At 37.5% G+C, this 24,815-nt stretch overlaps 1 protein-coding gene across 2 annotated transcripts in view; it reads right to left on the bottom strand.

The window, feature by feature from the left end:
- LOC132142555 (polypeptide N-acetylgalactosaminyltransferase-like 6) overlaps positions 1-21,776 on the bottom strand; it is a 189,934-nt gene extending 168,158 nt beyond the window's left edge. For both annotated transcript variants that reach the window (XM_059552509.1, XM_059552510.1), the window contains exons 1-2: positions 21,413-21,776; positions 20,910-21,149 (exon numbers count right to left, since the gene is read on the bottom strand). In XM_059552509.1, coding sequence (XP_059408492.1) covers positions 20,910-21,044 — 135 coding nt within the window. In that variant the 5' untranslated portion in view covers positions 21,045-21,149; positions 21,413-21,776. The remainder of the gene's footprint in view (positions 1-20,909; positions 21,150-21,412) is intronic.
- Between the last annotated feature and the right edge of the window lie 3,039 nt (positions 21,777-24,815).

Here is a 24,815-nt window from a genome sequence, read left to right as displayed (position 1 = left end):
ACACCCTATGTACTTGCTACATCATTAGAAGAATGGCATCTACGCTAATATTTGTCTGTTTCTCTCTTGTTCCGAGGTCACCGTGGCCACCAGATCCAGTCTGTGTCCAGATCAGAGGGTCACTGCAGTCACCCGGATCCAGTACGTATCCAGACCAGATGGTGGATCAGCACCTAGAAAGGACCTCTACATCCCTGAAAGACAGCGGAGACCAGGACAACTAGAGCCCCAGATACAGATCCCCTGTAAAGACCTTGTCTCAGAGGAGCACCAGGACAAGACCACAGGAAACAGATGATTCTTCTGCACAATCTGACTTTGCTGCAGTCTGGAATTGAACTACTGGTTTCGTCTGGTCAGAGGAGAACTGGCCCCCCAACTGAGCCTGGTTTCTCCCAAGGTTTTTTTCTCCATTCTGTCACCGATGGAGTTTCGGTTCCTTGCCGCTGTCGCCTCTGGCTTGCTTAGTTGGGGTCACTTCATCTACAGCGATATCGTTGACTTGATTGCAAATAAATGCACAGACACTATTTAAACTGAACAGAGATGACATCACTGAATTCAATGATGAACTGCCTTTAACTATCATTTTTGCATTATTGACACTGTTTTCCTAATGAATGTTGTTCAGTTGCTTTGACGCAATGTATTTTGTTTAAAGCGCTATATAAATAAAGGTGACATTGACATTGACATTGATGACAGTGATGAAGGGCACCCCCACCTTCAAAACAGGTCACCAGGTCTTAGACGCACCAGGCGGGTAACAGCTGGAAAACACAAGAATCCTCACAATCTGCCAAGGTCCACAGTATCCAGTGCCAATGTGGGGGTGGTAAGGGCTGCTGCATTCCTTGGGGCTGAGGTTTGATCGTCGGGGGCGACGACACCTTTTGGGAGGAGTGAGTGTGGGGATCTACACAGGCAGGCACACAACATAGCTGCATCACGTTCACACAACACCCAGGATCACATGATGTTTTGAAAAGTCACATGACCAATTAGGAAGTGATAAGTGTCTGCTGGTTGCAAGGCAGATTCTCTTTGTGTTGGTGCTGGACACTGTTGTGTGCGTTGGGCTTCCTTTTCATGTAGGTACTGTTGGTAATGGTAGAGCATGATTAATCACTGCCATTTGAATTTTTATATTTATTTTGTTTTATCAGGGTAATTTCTAGAAGTGTGTCTACTCTTCATGGAGGACACAGGCTTCTGCATGGAGTTTTAAAATATGTTGTAATCCATCTCATTGTGACCTGAGCTGCTGGGCTGCATCGGTAAATGCTTTAATATGTACATTGAGTGTTTTTTTTTATCTGCATTGGAACATGTTTTAAAAATACTTTTTCTGTCTGTAGCAACGGAATGTTCACCTTTGTCTTATATCAATGAGCCGTGGAACAGTTGAGCATACTGAAAAGTAGGCCTATATTTTCTAGCCATGTTTGAGTTGACTATGCTGTTTAATGAGGCTGGCAACTAACATGATTTTTTATTTCCAAAAAGGGACCAGGCCAGCCACTGTTTTCTTGTGATTAATATGCATTTTTTTTATTGTTTTGTTGGTTTGTTTGTGTGATTGTGTGATGTGATTTTGCTTCTGGACCTACCACCCATGTGCCCTATTTTTAGTAGCATTGTTCCTTAACTTCTGGTGCCATCAATGCTGGTGGTTCTCCTCTCTAACTATGTCTTCTGCTTAGGCTATCCCTGTACAAGGCCAGATTCACACTGATGCTTTGCCCCTTCTTGCCAAGGGACCACATTGTTAGAGACATTGGTTTGGGGTGTATTTATAACCATAACACGGTGTGAGATTTTTGTCATGGTATCTGAAGATCTTGAATGTGTGGTGCTTGCTGTGTTGCATGCTTCTTCTGGTGCTGGCTTGCTGTCTCCTGTTTCTTCTTGTCTCACCAGGGTCCTCCTGAGCAGGGGTTTCGCATTGGCTGATCCGACCTTCCTAGACTGAGGAGAATCCACCAATTGTATAGCAGTATTTAAGATCCATTTTAAGAACTTTTCCACACTTTTTGTACTAAATTGTAATAAATTTGGAATACATCGATATATCTGCCTCTTGTCAACTGTCCCTTTGCGTGGAAAATATAGAGTTAGCTACACTACATTAAGGGAAGACTTGTGGGTCCTCCTGCCCATCATCAGGGGGTGGCGTAGTCAGACCGTAAAGATTTACTGCTTGACGGGTACCACACAAAGATGAAAACAAAATGCCATCAAATCGTTTCAGAAGACACATTCATATAATTAAAGAATTCATATATTCATTTGAATAATTTCCTTATTATTCCCTCACTCTTTTACAACCTCCCAGCTTTTCCGCCCTGTTTAGACTCAAAACGAAACTACTCTGCTGTGTGCACATGAGACTGTTACTGAAATCTGTGCTTTATGATGGACAGTATTCATTTATCGCCAGTTGTTCAAATTGCGGTAATCTAATACAGTTTTAATGATAATAAAAAGATGAAACGATCATACTTACCGTGGGGAATTTGATCGTGATTTATCATTAAACAGGTAATCGTTACATCCCTAATATATTGTTCCTGTTTTGTGAATCTGACAGAAAGTTTGCCCAGTAACATTTCCTGATTGCATACTGTATTAGAGCTTAGACATTATTACTAAAACTCTGACTCTTACAGACCAACATGATTCAAACTGCTCTACTGCTCATGACATAGTTATGACTGTAAACAAGGGCCAGTTGCATAAAATAGTCACTATGTTACGACTTTGTCTTAAGTACTAGTTTGACCAACTAGCAGTTTTGTCAATGACTTTAAAAAAATGACCAGAAAGAAGAAGAAGAAAAATATATACTGTATTACCAACTTTGTAAGAGATTTATGCACCCTGCCACAATTCTGATGTCAGATTCAAAAGGCATTTCCATTTTTCCCATCTTTGTGTGTGTCATTGTCATGGGGCTTATTTATTTCACAGGTGCACAAGATGGGCTCTCTGATCTCTTGCAGCAGACACAGGGCAAGTGATGTGGTTGATCAGAACACAATGGTTGCTGCTCCACTGGACGTGTCTTTTTCCTTCTATTGTTTGAACTCATCACGCACTATGTGAAGCAATGCTCTGATGTGCAGATGTTCTCATTAGCTGCACCTACTGGAGATGATCCCGTATTCTCAGATAATGATGTATCATGCAGTGGACATCCAATGTTTTTAATATGATAGTTCTCCTTCTTTTGTCAAAGTTGTTCTCATTCCTTAGAGACAACCTTGGAGAATTGAATTCCCAGTGCATCACAGAACGTGTTACTTTGATGCTGTTGATGACACTTACAGACTCATGTCTTGACTTAATGTGATGTTTAGATGCACGGCATTCTGACACCAATACATATGCGTATTCAATCAATGTCAGCCAGCTTGATCGAATAGCTCCTGACAGCTACACAAAACTCAAATTTAAACTGTCCTTGCCCTCATCAGCAGTGCCTGTTTATGGAACCTCGCTTAGTTCAGTCTCACCACTGCTGACGCCTACTGTAGGCCATTCAGACAAGAATTCTATTTATCAAACAAAGCGCATAGAGCACCAGCAATCACAATGCCAGCAGAGGAGCGGCGGCTGACAGAAAGGACTCAGGACATTGAAAACCAGCTCTAAGGAGGAAGATGTGAAAAAGAGCTCAGGCAATGGGGATTTTGGACAGCGCTGCTAAATGACATAATTAGATAGCGGTGCTGGCAGTGTATAAAACATCTGCTTGCTTATCTGTAGAAAAAAGAGAAAGGGCGATGAGGAAGGGAGGAGAAAAACAGCAAAGAATTGCAGGGTGAACAAGCTTGCAAAATGTGGGGTTGAAAAAAAGGACTTTAGAGTTTGAATGTAATATTTCTGAAAGAGTCAAATCAGTATGGTCATTATGTTCAGATTTAAGTAGTTCTTTGATGAAACAAGTTTATTCATACTAATTGGCCATACAGTCATTTTCCTTTATACTTCATTCATTGTTTGCACCATCTTCCTTTCAGTTTCTCCTCAAGTATCTTTCAGACAGTTGCACCTTCAAAAACCTGACCTTTAATATGTTTGAATGCCATATTCACTGTATCTCAAGATCAGAACAATTCAGGGTTCAGGTTAACTTCACAAGTTCATTTTACATCAAGACATTGCTTCACATTCCAGTTACAATCACATTGTAATTGTTTTTAAAATGGTTGCAAATAAACTAATATGAAGAAAAAAATTTAAACATTATCCATGGAATTCTGTCCTTTTCAATGACTAATTGATGGTGACAGCTCTAATTGTAATCTTAAATATATATAAAATTAATTGTAATGAAAAAATTATATATTTTAATAAAAATAGCTGAAGTCAGACATGTGCTTCACAACTGTAAATGAAATCAAAAGGCTCTGTTATCTCTTCCCTGTCTCTTTGGTTTGATTTGTCTTTGTACTGGGGGAACCCTCTCAAGAGTGACACTCTTCCTACATGATTCAGTTCTAGAGCAGCCAATAGAATTGGATATTGAAGGCAGAATTGGATTTTGAAAGCGGCATCCACCACTGCACTTTTTTGACCACTTTTAATTAGGCAGCACACTGTGCCGTGAGCCACCCCATTCCAGTCTTGACCGAGTCAGTAATTGCTAAATTTATTGTAATCAATGTGAGGAAAGCAGAGCTTGATGGCATGCCAGAAAACTACTGTGTGGGAAAAATAGGTAAAAGAGAAACAATCAGGAGACTAGAGTCTAAAACAAAAGTTCATCTGTGTCTTGTAAATTGCTGCCAACTTCACTGTTTTGGAACACAAGAAGAAAATTAGAAACACTGGACTACTGTGAGTTTTGTCTAGTTCTTGAGGACAGACAACTTCCTTCAGCCCCAGATGTAGGCCATCATAAATGAAGAATGTGAGTCCTGTTGTATTGTAAGAGTGAGTTATATACGGGGCATGGAGAAATAAGAAGCACTGTGGCTTTGCAAAATTGAGGCCTTGTGGGTTTGAGTGTTTCAGCTTTTCTTGGGTTTTAGCAATATTCTTACTAGATGTCAATCGTACATCTGTCAATCGTAGCGTTTCTTTAAAAGCAATTTTAATCGGTTGTTTCAATGATCTCAGCTGATAATGCAGTTAAACATGCCATTCATTTAGGTAAAAATGCCACATCAGTGTTTTCATGCTGACTTAAGTGTTAAACAATTATGTGACCATTTTGTCCCATTCCATACAGGTGTGACCGTGTAGCAACAGGTGTTTTTTTCTTCTTCAGTTTTTCAGTTTTTACACATTTTTTCCCCTCATAGCCCTTGTTTTAGCCTTTAGCCTTTGTTTTAGCTTAGTCACCCTTTCGTCATATTTATAAATTTTACTCTTACTAAAATGCCATCTAATTTTAGTCCCAGGAATTTATTCAATCCCAGAAACTGTTGACTATGATTGATTTATTTGAAATATATATGTATATATATATTTTTTTTCTAAAACATAAGTAGTACATATTGTTAATATCATGCATTCTTGTGTTTTCTAGAAGACTACAATCTGACAGCTTATGCTGCACTGATTCAAAGTTTACTGATGGTGTCATTTGGGACAAGGCCTACATGTAGATTACCCACAGCAAACTTAAGTCAACCACTACATTAATAACCTCGGCAAGCTCCACCTGTGCTCTGCCACAAAGTCTTACTATCAGAAGCCTGCATCCCTGTGGGAGAGTGATACCCAACATTGCTGCCAGCAGTTCTTTTTTTTGCTATTGTCAAGTCGATGTCACATCCTTCTAGTAATATTCCCCTTTGACAAACTTGGATGTGCTTGTGTTCTTAATTTTTTTTCCACCACAAACTCTTTGAGGCTTTAATAAAGAAATGCTTTTGTTTTTAAATTATTCACAAACACAGTTGAAAAACGACGGCAAAATCCTCAGAGCTGCTACTGGAATCCAAGCACCTGCCTCCCATAATCCACTCTGCTAAGTAGCACTCTAAATCATTTCTCAAAAAATCTCTGTGTCTTTTTCGCCAGATTAATTTTGAGTGAATAGTCTCTGTCATTTCCAATTTGCTTACCTGAAGCATTTCTATGGTGAAGTTTGCACGAATACAAAGCACTTAAAGACTTGGGGGCTTCCTGAATCCATCTCTCCGAGCTTTCATATAAAACCATTCGATCTTGTGCATCCCCTGTGCATTAGCACCTGCTGCCAGTTGAAAGAGCTGTTATAAGGGGTCTGTCTGTGAGAATGGGTAAATTGTAGATCAAATTGGGCCTCTTAGACCTTCTAGAACTCCTTTTTATACCCTGTATATGCCTATTGCACAAATAGAAGAGGCGTTGGTACAACAGAGGACCACATTGCTGCACTTAAACAAGCTCTGTCTACTGCACACCTTTTACCACTCTACATGATAATTTTGAGATTGGCTTTTTTGTTACCAATTTAGAAGAATCCACAAGGAAAAAAAATTGGCATGCTGTGCTGGCATGATGGAATTGATGGTTGGCACCAATTCTGCTTCCTTGAGACTGAAAAATTCTAGATGGATGTCCCACCAGGAAGGCAAATATGCACAAGTGCAGGTGCAATTACTCAACAGAATAAGGGATGCATCATGCATAACACAGACATTCAAGTACACTATTATTTTTCATGCAGCTGATGAAATTTAAAGGATAATTTTGCATTTGGTTGAAATATTCAGTGTAATGTTTACAGATCAGATTGGAAAGATTTTTCATTAATTAAGTTGCTGGCTACACTGATTTCAGCCAATTGAATGTCTGTTCGAACAACAGCTATGTTTGAAAATTTTTATTTATTGCATTATAGGGCAATTTAGGCGTGGACAATTTACCTCAGGGAATTCTTGCAAATTTTCAAAGTGAAGTTTAATTACCTCTCTCTAACAGCTTTTGCTGTTGTTTTTCATTGTATTTTTATTTGAGATTTACCTATTTTTAATCTGACTTTATCTGAATATATTCCATGTATATCTCACTTTAAAGTTTAGGCTTGGGTAAAGTGATGTAAATCTTCAAAACGATTTGAATATAATGCAGCAATGTCAAATCAGGAAAATACATTAAATAAATGTGATGCCACTGTGCGTATATTATTTAATCTGAATGATTATCTTAATGAATTCAACATTTGATTAACCTAAAAGAATAAAGAATAGATGCACATTTGTACATCTCAAATGTTGTTATTGCTTACATTTTGAAAGTTGCTGTTGATACATGAATACTGTAAATTTTGAGGTCTGTTTAAAACAAACTGTGGTAGAACCATGGCATGTACAGCTCAAGTTACTAACTCAAAAGCATCTGTAACCAGAAATCGCACAAGCATATTTGGCACATATAAAAATCTCATACTTCAGGGTGGTCCTGCACCAGCCAACAACTGCCTTTGATATACAAAAACATTCATAAAAAACTACTTGATAAACATCTAAAATCTTTCTCCTCTACTCAAGAGTAGTGACAGTGTTGCAAATGTGTTTTTTTTTATCACCTTTTATTTATTATTCTTAGTCTCTGTTAATTAGGACATGATCCAGTGATTTTACAGACAACGATAGAACATGGGGCCAAAAAGTTGTATTCTGTCTTAGCTTGGAGCTGAACTGAGAGCAACAACAAAAATGTATATCAATAAAGCTGCAACATCAAAGCAACAACCACAATGAACAAGGACAGAAAGTGAAGGGGGAAAGAAGATATCTGCATTTTCTAAAGCAATACATGAACTGTGAGGTTACATCAGGAGAACATTAAAGACTTTTATCAAGTAATTAAGAGCTCATGTCACCATTAGTGCTGTAAGAGGCCTTGTAAGTTAGAGAGATGGGACTCACTCAAAGCATCATCAAGTTTTTCACCCATGCAGCATTTAATAACCCCCTTTAGACGTAACCTTTAAGGTGAGTGCCATTGAAATCTCTCTTTAAAGTAATGATCCTACATTAGCAGTGGCATGAAAGGCAGGAGAAAATGTCCTCTGAGCACTGAGTTAAAAGAAAGCGAGTACTAGTACTTTGAACCGACACAGAACCAGACAGTGATCATCACGGGAGAACAGAGTGAAAGGAATTAATTCGGGACAAAAAGGTGAGACAAATCACTTCGGCTTCAGCCAAGAAATTGTTTTCAAGTAGGTCCAGACGTGTTTTGAAGGCCGAATGAGGGTGTTTGCGCCTGTTCCAATTCTTTGACTAATAAACCTCCAGCCAGTGGCTGCAGGGAATCTCTAGGAGCCACGGAAACATCCATCAGTCGTGTGGGAAAAAGGTAAACTTGCCAGATGCATCTGGCTGAGATTGGCCATTAATCTTAAGAGTGATGTGTAATTAGGATGGACTTGATGAGTTCACATGATGTCATAAATAACAGGAAATCAAAGGAGCAGCAGCCTGAGGAGAGAGGAGCTTGTCTTCTAATGACCTGGAGAGCTTTTGAGAACAGCCAGGTGTCAACGAGGGCTTTGATGCATGTGTCTACTGTGCTTTATTTCTACATAATGAACAGTTGGCAACATGGCAGATGTAGACCTGCAGAGCGATTCTGTGTCTAAAAAATTATGTATAAACTATTGAGTACAGGAAAGGTAATTTAACTGTACAGCACACTTAATTTAACTTTCTGCTTGGTGATTCCAAGGATAAATTAGCTTAATAACAACACTACGCGACACAAAGGCTGCAGCCAGCATTCAGATCGATAGAGAGCTGAAGTGTAATTTGAGTAACACAAAGGCACGTTTTCAAAAGGATCAATTGCTGGTGCTGCATGTGGCTTCAAGACAGTTATGCACTTGTAGCAGCAGCACACCTGACACTGATACCATATAGACAGACTATAACTGTAAGGTAAAACAAGTGCGACTTAAAATGGCATCAACAATGCATTTGACGTATGGTGTACATTAGATTGAAATGGAATATTCACCAGGAATTATTGTGAGGCTAGACTTTATCCTTCAATATTTGATTGGATAGTGATAGAACCACCCAATTTTCATTAACAGTACAAATATATAGTTTCAGAGGCAATTTCTGCAAATTTTATCAAGGTAAATGTAAGACTTTTTAAGACCATGTCAAGAAAACTTAAGGAATAAATTGAAGGGAACACAATGCATCGATTTGTTCTCTTAATGTAAATATCTCAAATTAGCTTCACAGTTTAAAAATACAACTTTTAACAGATCACCATTAGCTTTCTGTTCATTTTTACAATATTAATACTACTAATAATTTTACTGTATTTCTGATCACACTGCAAAAAAGTTATTTCTCTGTATTCTTGTCTTGTTTTCAAGTGCAGATGTCCAAAGATTCTTAAATCATGATACATTTCCTTGAGAAGTAAAACTACAATATAATAAGAAAAAGAAAACAATAATTCATATCCTTTTTTTGCAGTGCATACAACATTGAACCGTGATAGTGGTCGACCGATATATCGCAGATATTTGTCATTATTCAAATATCGGCATCGGCCGATAAGTTTTTCTACTTGGCCGATGTGTTCGAGGCGGGACTTTTATTTTGACGGCACTGAGAGTGGCAGCACCTAAGCGTGCACAGTGCTCATACTCTGTCTCTTGTTCGTCGTAGTAGTTAACAGTTCTGTTTAATATGGATAGAAGTCGGTCTAATAATCAGATAGAATGGTTAAACAAAGGAATCAATGTATACAGAAAGTATTATAACAATTGCTTTTATATTAGGCCTATTAGTAATAGAAAGGCAAACATTATAATACTTTCTCGTTTGCTGTCAGCATTAAGCAAATACGCATTTATATAATTTAAACAAATATTTGACTGACTAATGGTCATTTAATTTCTCAAACCTTTTAAACTTAGTCGAATCCAGCTGCGAGATCTTGTGAAGTGTGCATTTTTATCCAGCATGATCGTGTGTTCTATGTGTGACGGTCGAGGTGTGTGAATTGAATGCTTTAAACTTTAAACTCGTGATTTCAAATTATGCGGCGCTTTATGCATTTGCCCACTGTCATATTCATGTCATATTCACTGTGTGCTGTATGTAAAAGAGTGTTACCCTGGCTTTATTTGAAAAATATGATTCCCAGTGCATACAACTTCCCAGAATACAGAGTGCCCTGTTGGTTACAGTGTTTACTTTCTTTTTAATTATATTCGTATTAAATATTTATTTATTTGTGAAAAATACTGTCATCTAAAGTATAAGCATGTTTTTTTACACATTTACTTTTTAATCCATTGTCAAATGATTTCAAATGTCTTAAGTATTAATAATAATAATTTTAAAAATCATATCGGCTTTATATTACCCTGCTTTCCAAGATATCGGCATTGGCACCAGCTGTCACAAAACACATTTGAATTTATGAATTTAAGACTTTCTGCTTTGACTTAAGACCCTTTTATGGCCTTAATTTGTGGAAAGGCAAATTAGGAATTTTTAAGTTTATATGCTGGTAATTATGCTTACATACACACATGATAGCCCTTGATATCTTGAAATAATGTTGAGAATTAATCATGTGAAGAGGAACCCGATCTTTCTCCATCGTTATGGCAAGGTCATATATGGACCTTTCGTTCATTCTAATAGACATGCAGTGATTAAAAATGAAAACTAAGGTACCACACACACCATGCGCGTAATTTGCACGGGGGTTACGGGGGTCATGACCCCCCCAAAAATCAGATCCAGCTAATATAACCCCCCCAATATCATCACATCATTCAGATTAAAATAGATATGAAATATTCAGAATGAATACTTTTGTTCATTTTCTTTATTAATTTCATTTGCAAGCAAGAAAGATAGTATCATATTTTAAATAATCTGTAATGTACCCCCCGCCCACCGCACCGATTTGGTATTACCAAAGTCTCTGGTATTACCCAACCCGCTTTCAGTACCAAGTTTGTTCACTATTTTGCACAGTCGATGGGATGAATGGTTGGAGAAAGCTGACGGAAAGATGAAAAGGACACTGAAAGGCAGCCAGACAACGATTTTTCATTGTTTGTCGACACCAGCCAAAAAAAAAGAAAAAAGAAAAAAAAAAGAAAAAAGAAAAATCCTGACCAAACGGAGGTACCCTTAAGTTAGCTGTTAAGTTAGCTCAGCGTTTCTCAAAGTGTGGGGAATAGAAACATGACAAACAGGTTTTGTGCCCATCTTTTTAATTCCTATATTTATTGACCATACACTCAAAACAAAGACACATTTAAATGTAAGCCTTGACGTTACTTAACCTCTTCACACGTAAGTTTAAAAGTATTTCAAGGCTACCGTTATTGATCGTAGTATCGCTTTATGGTTCCCATGGAGACGCGCCATTCATTGCTTGTCACACCGTAGCCACAATAGTGCTGAATGACTGATGATCTGCTTTTATTTCCTTTTTTATTCAAAATTTCACAAATGTGTTAGCTATAGCAGGATATATCTGATATTCCGATTGTCAAATATGTGCAAGTGGATGTGTTTTGTTGTTCAAACACCTTTATAACGATCGCATTACTTGAGCTGTATGCGCAACGTATTTTAGGTATCTATCTTATTAAAATACCTAAAAAAATACATACATTATTAGGAATTTACCACCTCTGGTTCAATTTGAGATTATTTTTATTTTTGTTTGTTTTTTTGTTGTTCTTTTTGCATGGATTTTGCAAAGTGTCAAAATGAATCAAAGCACAACTAGGTTAATTTTAGTCCACACTTGTATTGATGTTATCAGAGGCTAAATGCAAACACAATTATTATTATTTTTTAATCTAATTTTGAGTCTTATTTCATGCAAAGTGATAATATAATTGCACTTTCATTTTCTTTATTTGAAAATTTTTAATGCTGTTATTTGATGTTAAGTTTTTAAAATGTGATGTTAATAAAATACATTTTAACAGTTAAACTTAAAGCCTAGTTTATTAACATTTTGTTGGGGTGATTGGGGACAGGTGGGGCTCGAAACCCTTTCCTACCTCTGAAGTGGGGAATGGCAGAAAAGTTTGAGAAACACTGAGTTAGCTGATGATTTGTTTTGTGACTGGAGTTGGCTAGCTAGATGTTCGTTTGCCAGTGTCCTATGAGGTAAAGCCAGAGGGTGCCAGGGACTGTGTAGAACCAATGTCACTGAATTGTAACTGCTGTTTGCTCCAATACAGTCACCCGTTTTGGGGGGGATTGCATAATTAAATTATGCAAATTAGCATGTTACCTTTTACACAAGAAAATAATACAACAAATTAATAAATAAATAAATATGCCGCGAGTTTAACCCCCCCAATGGTAGACCCAAAGTTACGCCCTTGACACACACACACACAAACACATGTTTGTTTTTGTGAAAAGTGGGGACATTCCATAGGCGTAATGGTTTATATACTGTACAAACTGTATATTCTATGGCCCTACACCAACCCTACACCTAACCCTAACCCTCACAGGAAACTTTGTGCATTTTTACTTTCTCAGAAAAACTCATTCTGTATGATTTATAAGCGTTTTGAAAAATGGGGACATGGGTTATGCCCTCATAAGTCACCCTCTCCTTGTAATACCTGTGTCATACCCATGTCATTATACAGAGTTGTGTCCTGATATGTCACAAAAACAAGAGCACACACACACACACGCGCATATATATGAGTTATGTACATTCATAGAAGTGTACAAACAAACTACCCGCAATGAAAAAACAAGCACACATGTATAAGACTTCAGGTCACTGCAACTCTCGGAGGATGATGATCCCAATAATAGCTGTTTGCTCTTTACCTTTTTTGTCACATATCTTGCTGTATACCTCTCCTCCTTAGCAACCCCCATCCATTCCTCTATGGCACATACATCATTGGCCTCGCCTTAAAATAAATTGGTGCTGTGGGCAGCAAGTTGCTCCCAACTTTACAAAATAATATCTGTCTCAGTTTTCCCTACAGTGGTGTGATTGGTCTCAAGCTGTTCCCTCTCTAGTTCTATCATCTGTCTAGCTGTGCAGTATGGCTGCTGAGCATGGGGTCCTCCTTCTGATGAATTCAGCATCTAGAATAATGGAAAGACACCTCCAGCTTCTAATAAAGATTCACTGACAACACCTAGTAAACATTAATCATAGTCAGAGTCTATTTTCCCCATTAAGGGATCAAAGATGTTCTGTGGGGTATTAATTAAATTGGATAATGTTTCAAAATGACTTAAACAATATCCTAATAAGCATCAAGGTCTTTCTTGTTAGTGAGCCTAGCTGACTTTTTTTCAGTCCATTCGCAATAAATTAAAGGGAAAGGGAGAGCGACAAAGGGAGAGAGGAGAAATAGTTAATTTTTAAAGGAGAATACATGAATTTGAAAATGTAGTTTTGAGAGCCTCTAACAAGCCTGCAGGATTTCTCTCAATATTAAAAGATCCTAATCAGGTTCATTTGAAATGGTAAGAAGGTAAAACATTTGCTGGAGTTCATGAAATGACTTTTAAATAGTCTCGCTTTTGAAATATGATCTGGAAATTCCAATTACTCTTAGGAAAACTGAACCATTTCCCACAGGTACAGTGTGGACTATAGACTGTCCATAGTTCCATTTTATTTGATTGATTGCAATCAAATTATATTATATTATATTATATTATATTATATTATATTATATTATATTATATTATATTATATTATATTATATTATATTATATTATTATATTATATTATATTATATTATTTATTCTGTTATAACCTTACTCAGCTTTTATCCAAAGCCAGATGGACAATAACTGCAACTGTAATTTACATTTTATTTAAAAAAAAAAATTAATGAGACAGTGAAAGACACTTACGCACTTATCACTTCTTACACTTAAGATCACACTTACACTTATCTTTTTAACTCAGTTTGATTTTGAGGTGAGAAAACATAGGAGTGATTATATTACTTAAAAACAACAAAAACAAACAACGGCAGCTCAAGAGAGCATGTAAGTCTATTAAATACAAAGAGATGGGATTGATTGTAAATCATAATTTCTAACAATAGAAGAACTGTATTGCTTCACATGACCTTTCCCCCTTAACCTTGAGAGAGGGGCTGGGGCTTGGATGATGAATAAACAGCAAGAACACAAATCATTTTTAAAAAATGACATAACCTTGAGTCCCGCGTTCACAATGAGGATATGAAAAGCTTCTTTGATTTCCTTCATTAGTTTCAAATGTAACTGCCTGCTTTCTGTTTTAAATGATCTGTATCCAAATGCCATAATTTCCCGTCAAAGCAATAATCATTAACTATGCTCTGATTTTTTTGTTACCTATCAAAAAACTTCTTCAGTAGTCTCCACAGTTTCCCATAATTAGGGTAAATTACAATGCAAGCCAGAACGTCTTAAATATTAATTCGCTGCCCAGCCAATATATGGCTTAAACAAACCATTTGATGGTGGAAAAATCATCAAAAGCTGTTTCTAAACTGTGATTTAGCCACACATTCTGCATAATCTTCCACTTTCACCCAGGTCCGATGATAATATATATTTTACTGGGCCACACCATTACATTTTTTTTTTTGCGAATGACAAATATCACCTTACACGGCAGATTTTCATGCCATAAATCTCCACATGCTCAGGAGCCATAAAATATAACAGACCTCACTTTCCTTAGATAACAATCACTCGGGTGGAGAAGTCAGTGAAATCTGCCAGTTCAAATGGCAATAATTCAACACAAAGAGCTCTCAGATCACCTCAGGACAAATAAAGAGAAGATTAACACACTGCTGCATACAGACACTTACATAACGTATAACTGCATTGACATACATAATGATACATAATACTTTTTATAGCTATTATGTTTACCTGTAATCTCACTTACTACCATCCAGACGCATATTTTTGTTAATTATTTTAAGCTGCTTAGTCTGTGTGAATATTATCATATTAAAATATATATATTTTAAAGTATTGCACATGCAGTACATACCAACTGATCAGGCCTCTTTGCCCTGGTCAGTATGATGAGCTATAGTTTCTGTTTTAAAGGGTTTATAGGATCTGTTAATAATACTGTAAGCAACCTAGAATTGTGTGTTAAATATTGTAATTATGAATAAAATCTATCATACTATGTAGATATTAGAAGACGGCTACTTAATTAGGACCAACAGTTTTATAGTATAGTAGTCCTGAACACAATGTTGACTAAATAATGTTAAATAATTATAAATAAACAAGTATGTGCAATTTTATTTTATAAACCATTCACTTCGTTAATAAAAAAAATGGTTATTTTACAGTGGATAAACACTTATTCATAAACTATGCAAATGTACATTAGTTCAATTCATTCTTATCAGTATACACCTAACAATCATGCATATGGCAATGGCCATTATAAACATAAGCGTGTGTGTGTGTGTGTGTGTGTGTGTGTGTGTGTGTGTGGAGGTATGTATAACTGCAATATAAAGTAATTTTGAGTATTATTGCTATTAGTATTATTTTCTAAAATTAGGTAGATGTAATATAAAAGTACACATGGCAATGTTTTTGCAACAGCTCCAAGTCTCACGCGCAGTGTAGGTTATACGTCACTGTCCGAATCCGTTCACTTATTTATTTATTCACTCCTTCCTGATATAGTGAACTCAACTGCCATACACTATATAGGGATTAGTGAATGAGTGAATTCCCTTCCCTTGAGTTGTGATGTCAGACTTTTTTTTTTTTTTTACTTTTCCTGTGGTGTTGAGCAACTACAATTCATTTTAATCCTATAATTTTATATTATAATTTATTTAAAGTGAATAAATTGTAATGAAAAATTAATAAAATAGCTAAAGTAAATCGTAAGTGGAAGTGCATCTGTCAATTCTGTCATGAGCATACATCAGCAATTACACATGTTTAGGGGAATAGAGCATTATTAATATACCATGTAAGGTGGTATGTGCTAGAAATGGGTAAACCACTATCACTGAGTCTGCCCATGGGGTGTCCCACATTGTCCCTCAGAAACGTACCCCTTGTCCCCCCTTGGGCTTATTAGCAGGTGGTCACCCTAAGTGAGTGAAGGAAGGTAGGTTTGTGCATCAGTGTGGTAGGACTCGATTCCGAACAAGACTGAATTTGGACTTATGGATGTGCTCACACTCGCACATTTGACACCCAAAGTCGAGTTCATTTGGGATCACTCTATAGACGGTTTCAACGGCAACAACATAAACAAACGTTACTGCGCATGCGCGCTTTTGTGGACCTAACTTAACTTCCGGTAGACTTCCAAATAGAATCAATAACATCAGCCAAGTCCCTCTAGAGTAGATATTTTTTGATAACAAACAAAATATGTTTGCTGCGTGGATCAGGTGGACTTAATGAAAATGCAAATTCATTCTTTGCCAGCAGGAGATGTTTTAAAGCATAAACATAAAGCGCAAGAAATAGAAGTTTCCCCAGTAACAGCTGTAAACAAAGCAGAGCTGGTACGCTCACACACTGATTTATCAGGCATATAACATGCAAGTCTTCCTTCAGAAATACAGCGATATAAAAACACCTGTTCCTCGTTTTGATATTTAAACATATAAATGTAAGGAATTATTATTAAACGTGCAGTACATAACGTTACTCATGTTTATTCAACGAAGCCTTTTTGAAAATCGATCAGTTTTAAAATCGTGGCGAGTCTCCAAAAATAAATAAATGTATGGGAAACACATCCCGTAGCACAACCACCTGAGCCCAACTTCAGTCTATTCATCACCTTGACTTTAACTGCGTTTGTAGAAGGCACTGCAGCCATACCGATATACACAACACAGACCAGAAGTTAACTTAGGTCCAGGCGCATGCGCCAGATGAAACCGTCTATACTGATTAGATTTAATTGGGCTCGGGTGCTGTGTGCATGTAAGTGTGATCAATAATCACACCGGAGCATAGAACAGATACTACATTATTATGACAACAAACATCTACTATTACTTGGATGTTACACTTTTCAATTAATTTGAGCATATTTTTGCTTTATAACAGATTTGGTTCTCATGGTACTGATGAACAGTAGTTGTAGTGTGCAAGTAAAGCTGCAAATTCCTCCATTAGTGTCATCTGCCTCTGTGATAATGTTCTGATACTAGCAGTACAATTAAAACAATAAAATTTTTTAAGTTATACTTATGGAGTGTCTATTAGTGAAAGCACTTTTCTTTCTGTCTTCTTCAAATCAAAAAGTAGCATCTTAATGATGTACTGTAAGCGTGCTCCAACCCAGAACATTACGTGCGATGTGAGTTGCAGGCCAGCGGGGGAGTGGGGAGAGAGGAGAATCGGGCTCGGTACAAGGCAACCGTGTCCAGTGTGAGTACACCCAAAGTCCATCTCATGTCTGATTCCAAGACCAAATTGTCCATGAGTAGTTGAGACCAGCTCATTCAAGTCAGAGTCCAGGCAAAGCCTTAATGCTCCTAAAAAATCTAATTTTAGACTTGACTCTGGCATACTACAATGTGTTGTGCATGTAGTGGTCTATATAAAACAAAGTAAAAATAGTCAGGCATCAAAGATATTTTTCTTTGAACACGAAGAAATCCAATTATCTTTACCCTTTTTCGGGGAAGAATGCAATTACTGGGAAACAATGTGATGCTGATGACTTTCGATAAGAGAATGCCATGGGATTGTGACGAAAGGATATATGCTCTATCAGATTTGAAGACCGGACAATATCACTTCAAATTGGAATATTCAATTACATCATATCTCCTGGTACTGATCACTTGGCTGGCTAAGACTCCCTCCCTCATATTCAGCCAAATGGAAATTATGAGGAGAAAAACACTTGTTCCTTCTCTGGCCAAAATGTTGGCCATTTACTTGAACATCATCAAACCCATTCCAATTCCAAATTGAACCTTGCCCTCGTGTCACACCAGATGGTGCTGCTCATCAAAGAATGCTTACAACACTTACTGACAAGATCTATATGAAATATACAATGTTCATCCTTTGGTGAATCTAGCCTCTCTGCAATACTATTTGTGTGATATTTCAGTGTTCCCAGACCACAATTCAGTTCAAATCATCTGGTGCACTCTTCATCCATGTTCTTACCGTCAACTTGACATGTGCATTACCATAATGTATCTCTGTATTCTGACACTGAGGGTAATTGCAATTACGACATCTCTCTTTCCCTTGTCACTTTGCTGGCAAATGGAAAGCGACAATAATATTCCTTCGTCTAGAATGACATAAACATGGTCGGCTTAAAACTTCATCCAGGGAAGCTTAAGGAGTCCGAGGTCATCTTGCCCTCCACCGTCATCATGTTTCCACTCCAGGTCGTTAACAACGACGAAGCTCTTGTTATCCACAGTGCTATCGGTGACAGAGTTACATGCCCCATTGTTGTCAACACACTCAAGAGCAGTGGCGCAGTGAGATAGAATTGCATAGACAGCCTCTTCATAATGCTCCTGGGCAATGTCATGCTCAACGGTGGGCTCTTGTTAGGAGCTGAGGGAAGGTTATCAGTCCTGACACACGCTTATCAGCACACGTCCATCTCGTAGCACTGGCGCTGTGCGCACCACCCACCCAAGTACACAGATGCTGTTTACCCGCGCCAGGAGTGGGCCGCCAGAGCTAATTCAACCTGATTGTCTCCCAAAGGACAGAAAGCTGAGATTTTGACGGGGAACGAGGGACAGAACTCAACATGCATCTCCCCAGAAGAAAGGGACCCAGTGCGATGAGTCTACGCTTCCTGTCGCTATTTTGTTAAACCTCGCTTAACATCGCTGAGGGAGGATTTTTGGGATCGGAGGACTGATTCAATCATAGGTAATTGCTATCAAATAATAAAAGAGGATACACTAGGCGGGTTTATTCACCAGGATTCTTGGGGACTTATTGACACAATATCGCTGCTGTCAATTATCTCTCCTGCTCTGACAGGTGCACAATAACAGGCACTGGGATCTTTCTATTGTGCTGGTAAACTAAAGCTGCTTTTGAGTCCAAAACGTATGTGACATGAGGGAATTGAGTCTGATTGCAGACTGCTCTCATCCCTATTCCCTTCTCTACCCTCCCCATCCTCTTTCCTCAATCCACTAATCATATTCCCTTAAAAACTGCTGGAGAATCAATAGTCTGCCTGATTTACTTCATTAGATGATATTAAATATTCAGACGACAGAGGCTGCATATTGAACCCGCTATCTAAGGCATTGACAAATGTTTCGGTGAGCTTCTATGTGAAGACCTACCTGTCTCAATGCCTTAAAGCAACTTAAAGATTCTACATAATTCCCAAAGAGCTGAGCAAGGATGTTTTGTCTATAAAATTCTTCTTTAAGGAAATCGGAAATGGGGAGGTCAGCAGAGAGCGAAAGGACAGCACCCTGCATGAGGTGCTCTTATATTTTTGGCCCTGTCACCAACGTGGTGCCTGCTCACAGATTTGACTTTAATGAAGAGACTGGATTTGTGTGGTTGTGCTCGCCCAAGGCTAAAGTCATGCAACCCCGGCAAAACAAATGAGAGAGGTGCAATTACGAGACGCAATATACAGATTCAGCATTTTACTCTTGAGCACTAGAACTACATTGCAGTTGCAAAAACCAAAAGCAACCAGGTACCCAAGGGCGGAATCAAATGAATCAACAGCACCCCTTGGCAGCTGGTGAGGGGTGCAGACATCTGGATGAGGAGAGAGGAAATTAGTAGATGGGAATGCTAGTTCTGTAATGTTGAGAGGAAAAAAAATGTAATTTAGTAGCAGAGTATGTAAGTGAGTGCAGCCAACCCCAGCCCAAGTGAATTTCCACATGCAAGATGTTTTCAGGGGACTAAATTTGCCACAATGACATCTGGCTGAAAGAATCACTCTCATCACAAGCAGCAGCCAGTTGCTAAGTAAATGAGCTTATCCATGTTGTTCTCTGAGAGCTAAACGTGATTAAGGAAATCAACCTATGAAAATGATGCTATAATCCTGAATCTCTTGAAGCTCAAACATTCAGGAGGTTGAATTGTTCTCTCCTTCTATCCAAAAGCATTAGCGGAAGATCAACAATAAAAATTCAATATTAGCATGAGATAGCGCTTCATCATTTTCATTTCTGCAAGCCTTGCAAGAAAACGTTCTTTCATTTTTGACTGGTGATTTATGTTTCCCTCAAGGCAAAACTGCTGACTTCTTAAGTGCTCCTAAATGCATAATCTTGTGAGAGGCAAACACACAATAATGTTATGTTAACTATTCATTAACAACCGAACAAGGCGCATAAAGATGCATTTTAGTATTCTAAAAGTTTAATTAGAGTACTGCTGGGTTAGTTAGAGAAGATGAGATTTCAAAAGCCACATTTTCCAGGGCACAACAACTCTCCGTTTGGTAATAAGCAACTTTGATATATAGAGTGGTGCTTGACATAATAAACATGGCCAAACACAATAATGTTGACCATTTTCCAACCCTTTAAACAATGAGTAGAATAAATTAATTTTAAAAAGACAAACTAATGTGAGACACTGATGCTGTTTGGAATACAGAAATTATGTTCTACAACACTTTCCAACTTTTATTCAAAGAGCAACATTACCTACCACCTATATAGTAGAGAGTAATAGTAGAGAAAAGCGCTACAATGATTTGTGATATGTCACTTGAAAGAAAGACAAGTATAGCTTGTCTGATATGGACCTAAAAAACTTCAGCAAGAATGCATGCAGAAGATTTGCATATTTTTTTCAGTACAGTAAAATAAAGGTACGCTCGAGCTTATCCAAGCTCATTAATTACTTTGGTTAGGCTGCATGCACCAGATCTGACTGTCAGTAATTTAACCTATAAATGATCGAGTCACATAGCTGTCAAAGGATTGTACTCACCTGCTCTCCTGGCTCATGCGACTTCATAAGGCTCTTCTCTCTGTACATTGACCAAAGGCCGACGTTTGGTAGAAAAATTAAAGCCACCATGAATAGAAATGCCATCTGCAGAACGCGTTTTTGCCTTCTCTTCATTTTGAAGACGCGAATGAGACACAATCCAGCGCTAGATAGACGCGTGTCTGCCGTGTGTGGACTCGAGTTCCTTATCTCCCCTCGTAGAAGACGACAAACTTTCACCTGCAAGGAAGACCCGCGTCATATAAACAAACACTCCAAAATGAAGCTAAGCAACATCATTTCATTACGCGCATTAATCTCGGGCTCGAAAGCAAAACTAGCTGTCTCTTAACTGACATACGCAATTAACCAAGCATTCACTGAACAGTCTATAGAATATGCGTAGGATATAAGTAATTGAGATTAAGAATATAAGAAGATGTGCGCGTTTTCATCAGTCAGCGAGACGCAACGCGCGTAAGCAATACTATGAAAAGACTTACAGTAGAGGGTTATTTGCATGTTGAGACATATATGTTGCTCGGCAATCCCATCTCCTCTGTTGAAGACACACCAGGGGAACGTTTCCGAGTACGATAATTGCTGAACAACGACGAGCGCTACGTTTCTATCTGTTGCAATGCGCTCGAGATACAATTTGAAATCGTCTCGTGCTCTGCATTAAAACCCTCGCGCGCGTCCCACCTACTGAAGGTTTACGGATTCTTTCTCGTTTCTCCTTGGGCGAGTTTTTCATTGCCCTCAGCTTTAGATATTGCGGTTATGAACCACGTGTGATGCGCATTATGAAAACATCCTCGCAGCCGGCCGATGCTTTCCGATGTGTGGGGCAGCACAGTGAAGCAGCAGCCTTATACCAAACACGAGTAAAGAGGAGAGGGATTCGGCTGGGGATTCTTAGCTTTGGTTTGAGATGTTGAACTGTAGCTGTGCTTGTTCTTTAAACGCAAATGTGTTTGTAGATTCAATTTAATTTAAGCAAGTCTTATAATAAACAAGAAAAAAAATCGGATACTTAACATACCTACCTACTTATATATATATATATATATATATATATATATATATATATATATATATATATATATATATATATATATGTGTGTGTGTTTGATTTACCAGTATAATGCATTTTTACTGTAAAATAGCAAAAATCGGGAAGAAAATTTATTAATTCCTTTATAATTTACGAAATTAATATTTAATAATATTCATGTAACATGACTAATTGTACAGTACTTTTTCAAGATATTTAAAGCTTTTCATATTTTACAAAAACAAACAGCCCTCCTCCCTCATGCCAGCAGATCACAAGAAGGATAGAGAGAGAAATAAGTAAATAAAAAACTAATTACAGAACTAATTACTCTCTTCTGTTTACTAGCATTTTCATCTCCATATGTAACACACTACTAAATTCTTGTTATCCAAGTCTCAAATTCGGTTACTCTTTGCTTCACATATTAAAACTCTTTCTTTCACTGTGCATCATTAAAATCTGTATTATATTGAACCATATATATATATATATATATATATATATATTGGATTGAAGTTCCTATTGAAGAGGCAAACATTACTTTATAGCTGTTTCTTTATTATTGAATGCTGCTATAATTGATGTGAATGAAAGGGAGACAGATGGGTGTGGGGGGTACACTTACGCCAAAGGCAAATGCAGCACAGCATATGGAGACAGCAAGGGATCACCTGATGTTTCTAAGTGAATTGCAGATCTTCATGAATTTTGTCAATACCAGGTTGGATCTTATCCTGAATATTTAAAATCAATGAGATACAATCTAACAAAGATGGCTTACTTTGCTAAAACTTTTTTTAGTATAGTCACCACCAATAGAGGGGGCCATTAGGTACACTCTGGTCTGAGATAGATAGATAGATAGATAGATAGATAGATAGATAGATAGATAGATAGATAGATAGATAGATAGATAGATAGACAGACAGACAGACAGACAGACAGACAGACAGACAGACAGATAGATAGATAGATTTGTTTCAGCACCATGGACAGCGATTGGCCAGTACATTAAAGCAGATAACTGAGGAGCAAATTATGTTTAATATTAATATTTACTGGCATCATGGGAAGACATGCCTTCCTTCTCTACTTAATACCTTAAATTTAACCTAGCTTTGAAAACACATTGGAAATTGTTGGTGTAAATTAAATGTAAACTCCACCTGAAAAGACACACAATGGCACACATCTTCCCCAGGAATCAAACTGTAGTCACACTGGGGAAAATAATTTGTTCAAGGCAAAAATTCACTATGTCTGCTCTTTGTCTTAATTATTACGATGCTGCACATCAGTCAAATCATTTGATGCAGCATATTGGCTGTGACAGAGAAGAATGAGCAATCTCAATATTCCACATAAATTAAATCCTGTCAATGGCTTCAAACCAGAGAGAAAAAGAAAGCAGGTTTTAAGATTCTCACAAGGTGAAAAGTGTAATTTCAGCACTATAGTGTTGTTCTGGTAGAAAACAAGAATGCAATTACCTTTTTCATATCATTTCTGCATTAAACAATTCTTTGTGATAAAAATGATGTATTTGTTATTATATGAACTATGATAGAAACAATCCTTCCACTCAAGTGACAATGTTACTGATTTATACACACTACAAATATAGAAATGTATAAAAATGCCCTATGGAGCACAGGGCCCTGCTATGTTAATTATAAGTCACAAAAATAAATAAATAAATAAACAAATTAATAAGAACCTAGACAGTGACTCAAAACTGAACCAAAATTTAACTGAAATGTGATAAGAAATCAACATATGACAGTGTGAAATATGCATCAGCTGAACTATTCTCATGGTGTTATTCTCCATATAACACTGGATGTGTGACAGACAGCTTCTATTTGCAACAGCTAGTGTAGTCAGCATCTTAAAGCCACAAATACAATGTTCACAGGGATTGTTGTTAGCTCTAAGGTCAAACCAAAAGGTCTGCTACCACATTACCCCAGGAGAAAATTGGGGGTCAAATGCCAAGGTCTTACATTTGGTTTATGCTGTAACTGTCATGTTACAGGATTTGACTTCGTAGCCCTCTGGGTATGAGCTTTTGTTTTTATTCTACTCTGTAACTGTGAGTTTAACTGTCTACTGTGAGTCCCTTCAAAAAATTAATTAGTCCAACCCATTAACCAGCCTACCCAAGATCCCCAAGTGAACTGTCGTGCAGGCAAAATTATTGCACCATAAAGCAAGTGACATAAATAAATGGCTGGGATGGATATTGGATGGCAGCCACACACAAATCACAGTACAAATATAGTTTCCATCAAATGTATTCAGCATCAGTTTAAACTGATGAAGTGACAAATAATGGGCATGCTAATATTCAGCAGTCATGTGTGCAGATGCTGTGGAGGACAAGCACAATGAGTTATTCTAATCACAATGCAATGAGCTAAATGCCATGCCTGCAGCTAATTGTGAAATGTGACAAATGAGTGTTCATCTGAGGAGAAACAGATGAATTGTTTGCCTGAGGAAGACTGTACATTTGAAGGATTTACAGGGAAAAAGTTATGAGTAAAAACAGACAGCTTTTTTGCATATAAAAAAAAACACACACACACACACACACTGAAATCTGTCTGATAATCACTATAAAGGATGCAATAACTCAAAATGAGATAAAGTGTCATCCATGGCAAAGCTGTACTGTATAGGTTGATTCCCTGCAAAGTGAATTTCAAAGGGTATTCTGCAATCCTGAGTGAAATTCCAAGCCGAAGGGAGCATACAGTACATATTAAGTTTCAATGGCAGTGTAAACAGCATAGAGAATAAGGGTATGTTAAAACATCACTTAATTAAACTGGTACTACTTTCAT

Source organism: Carassius carassius, chromosome 6, assembly GCF_963082965.1.
Source record: "Carassius carassius chromosome 6, fCarCar2.1, whole genome shotgun sequence".
Taxonomy (NCBI): domain Eukaryota; kingdom Metazoa; phylum Chordata; class Actinopteri; order Cypriniformes; family Cyprinidae; genus Carassius; species Carassius carassius.
Note: the sequence above shows the minus strand (reverse complement) of the source record. Positions and strands in the feature narration are given on the sequence as shown.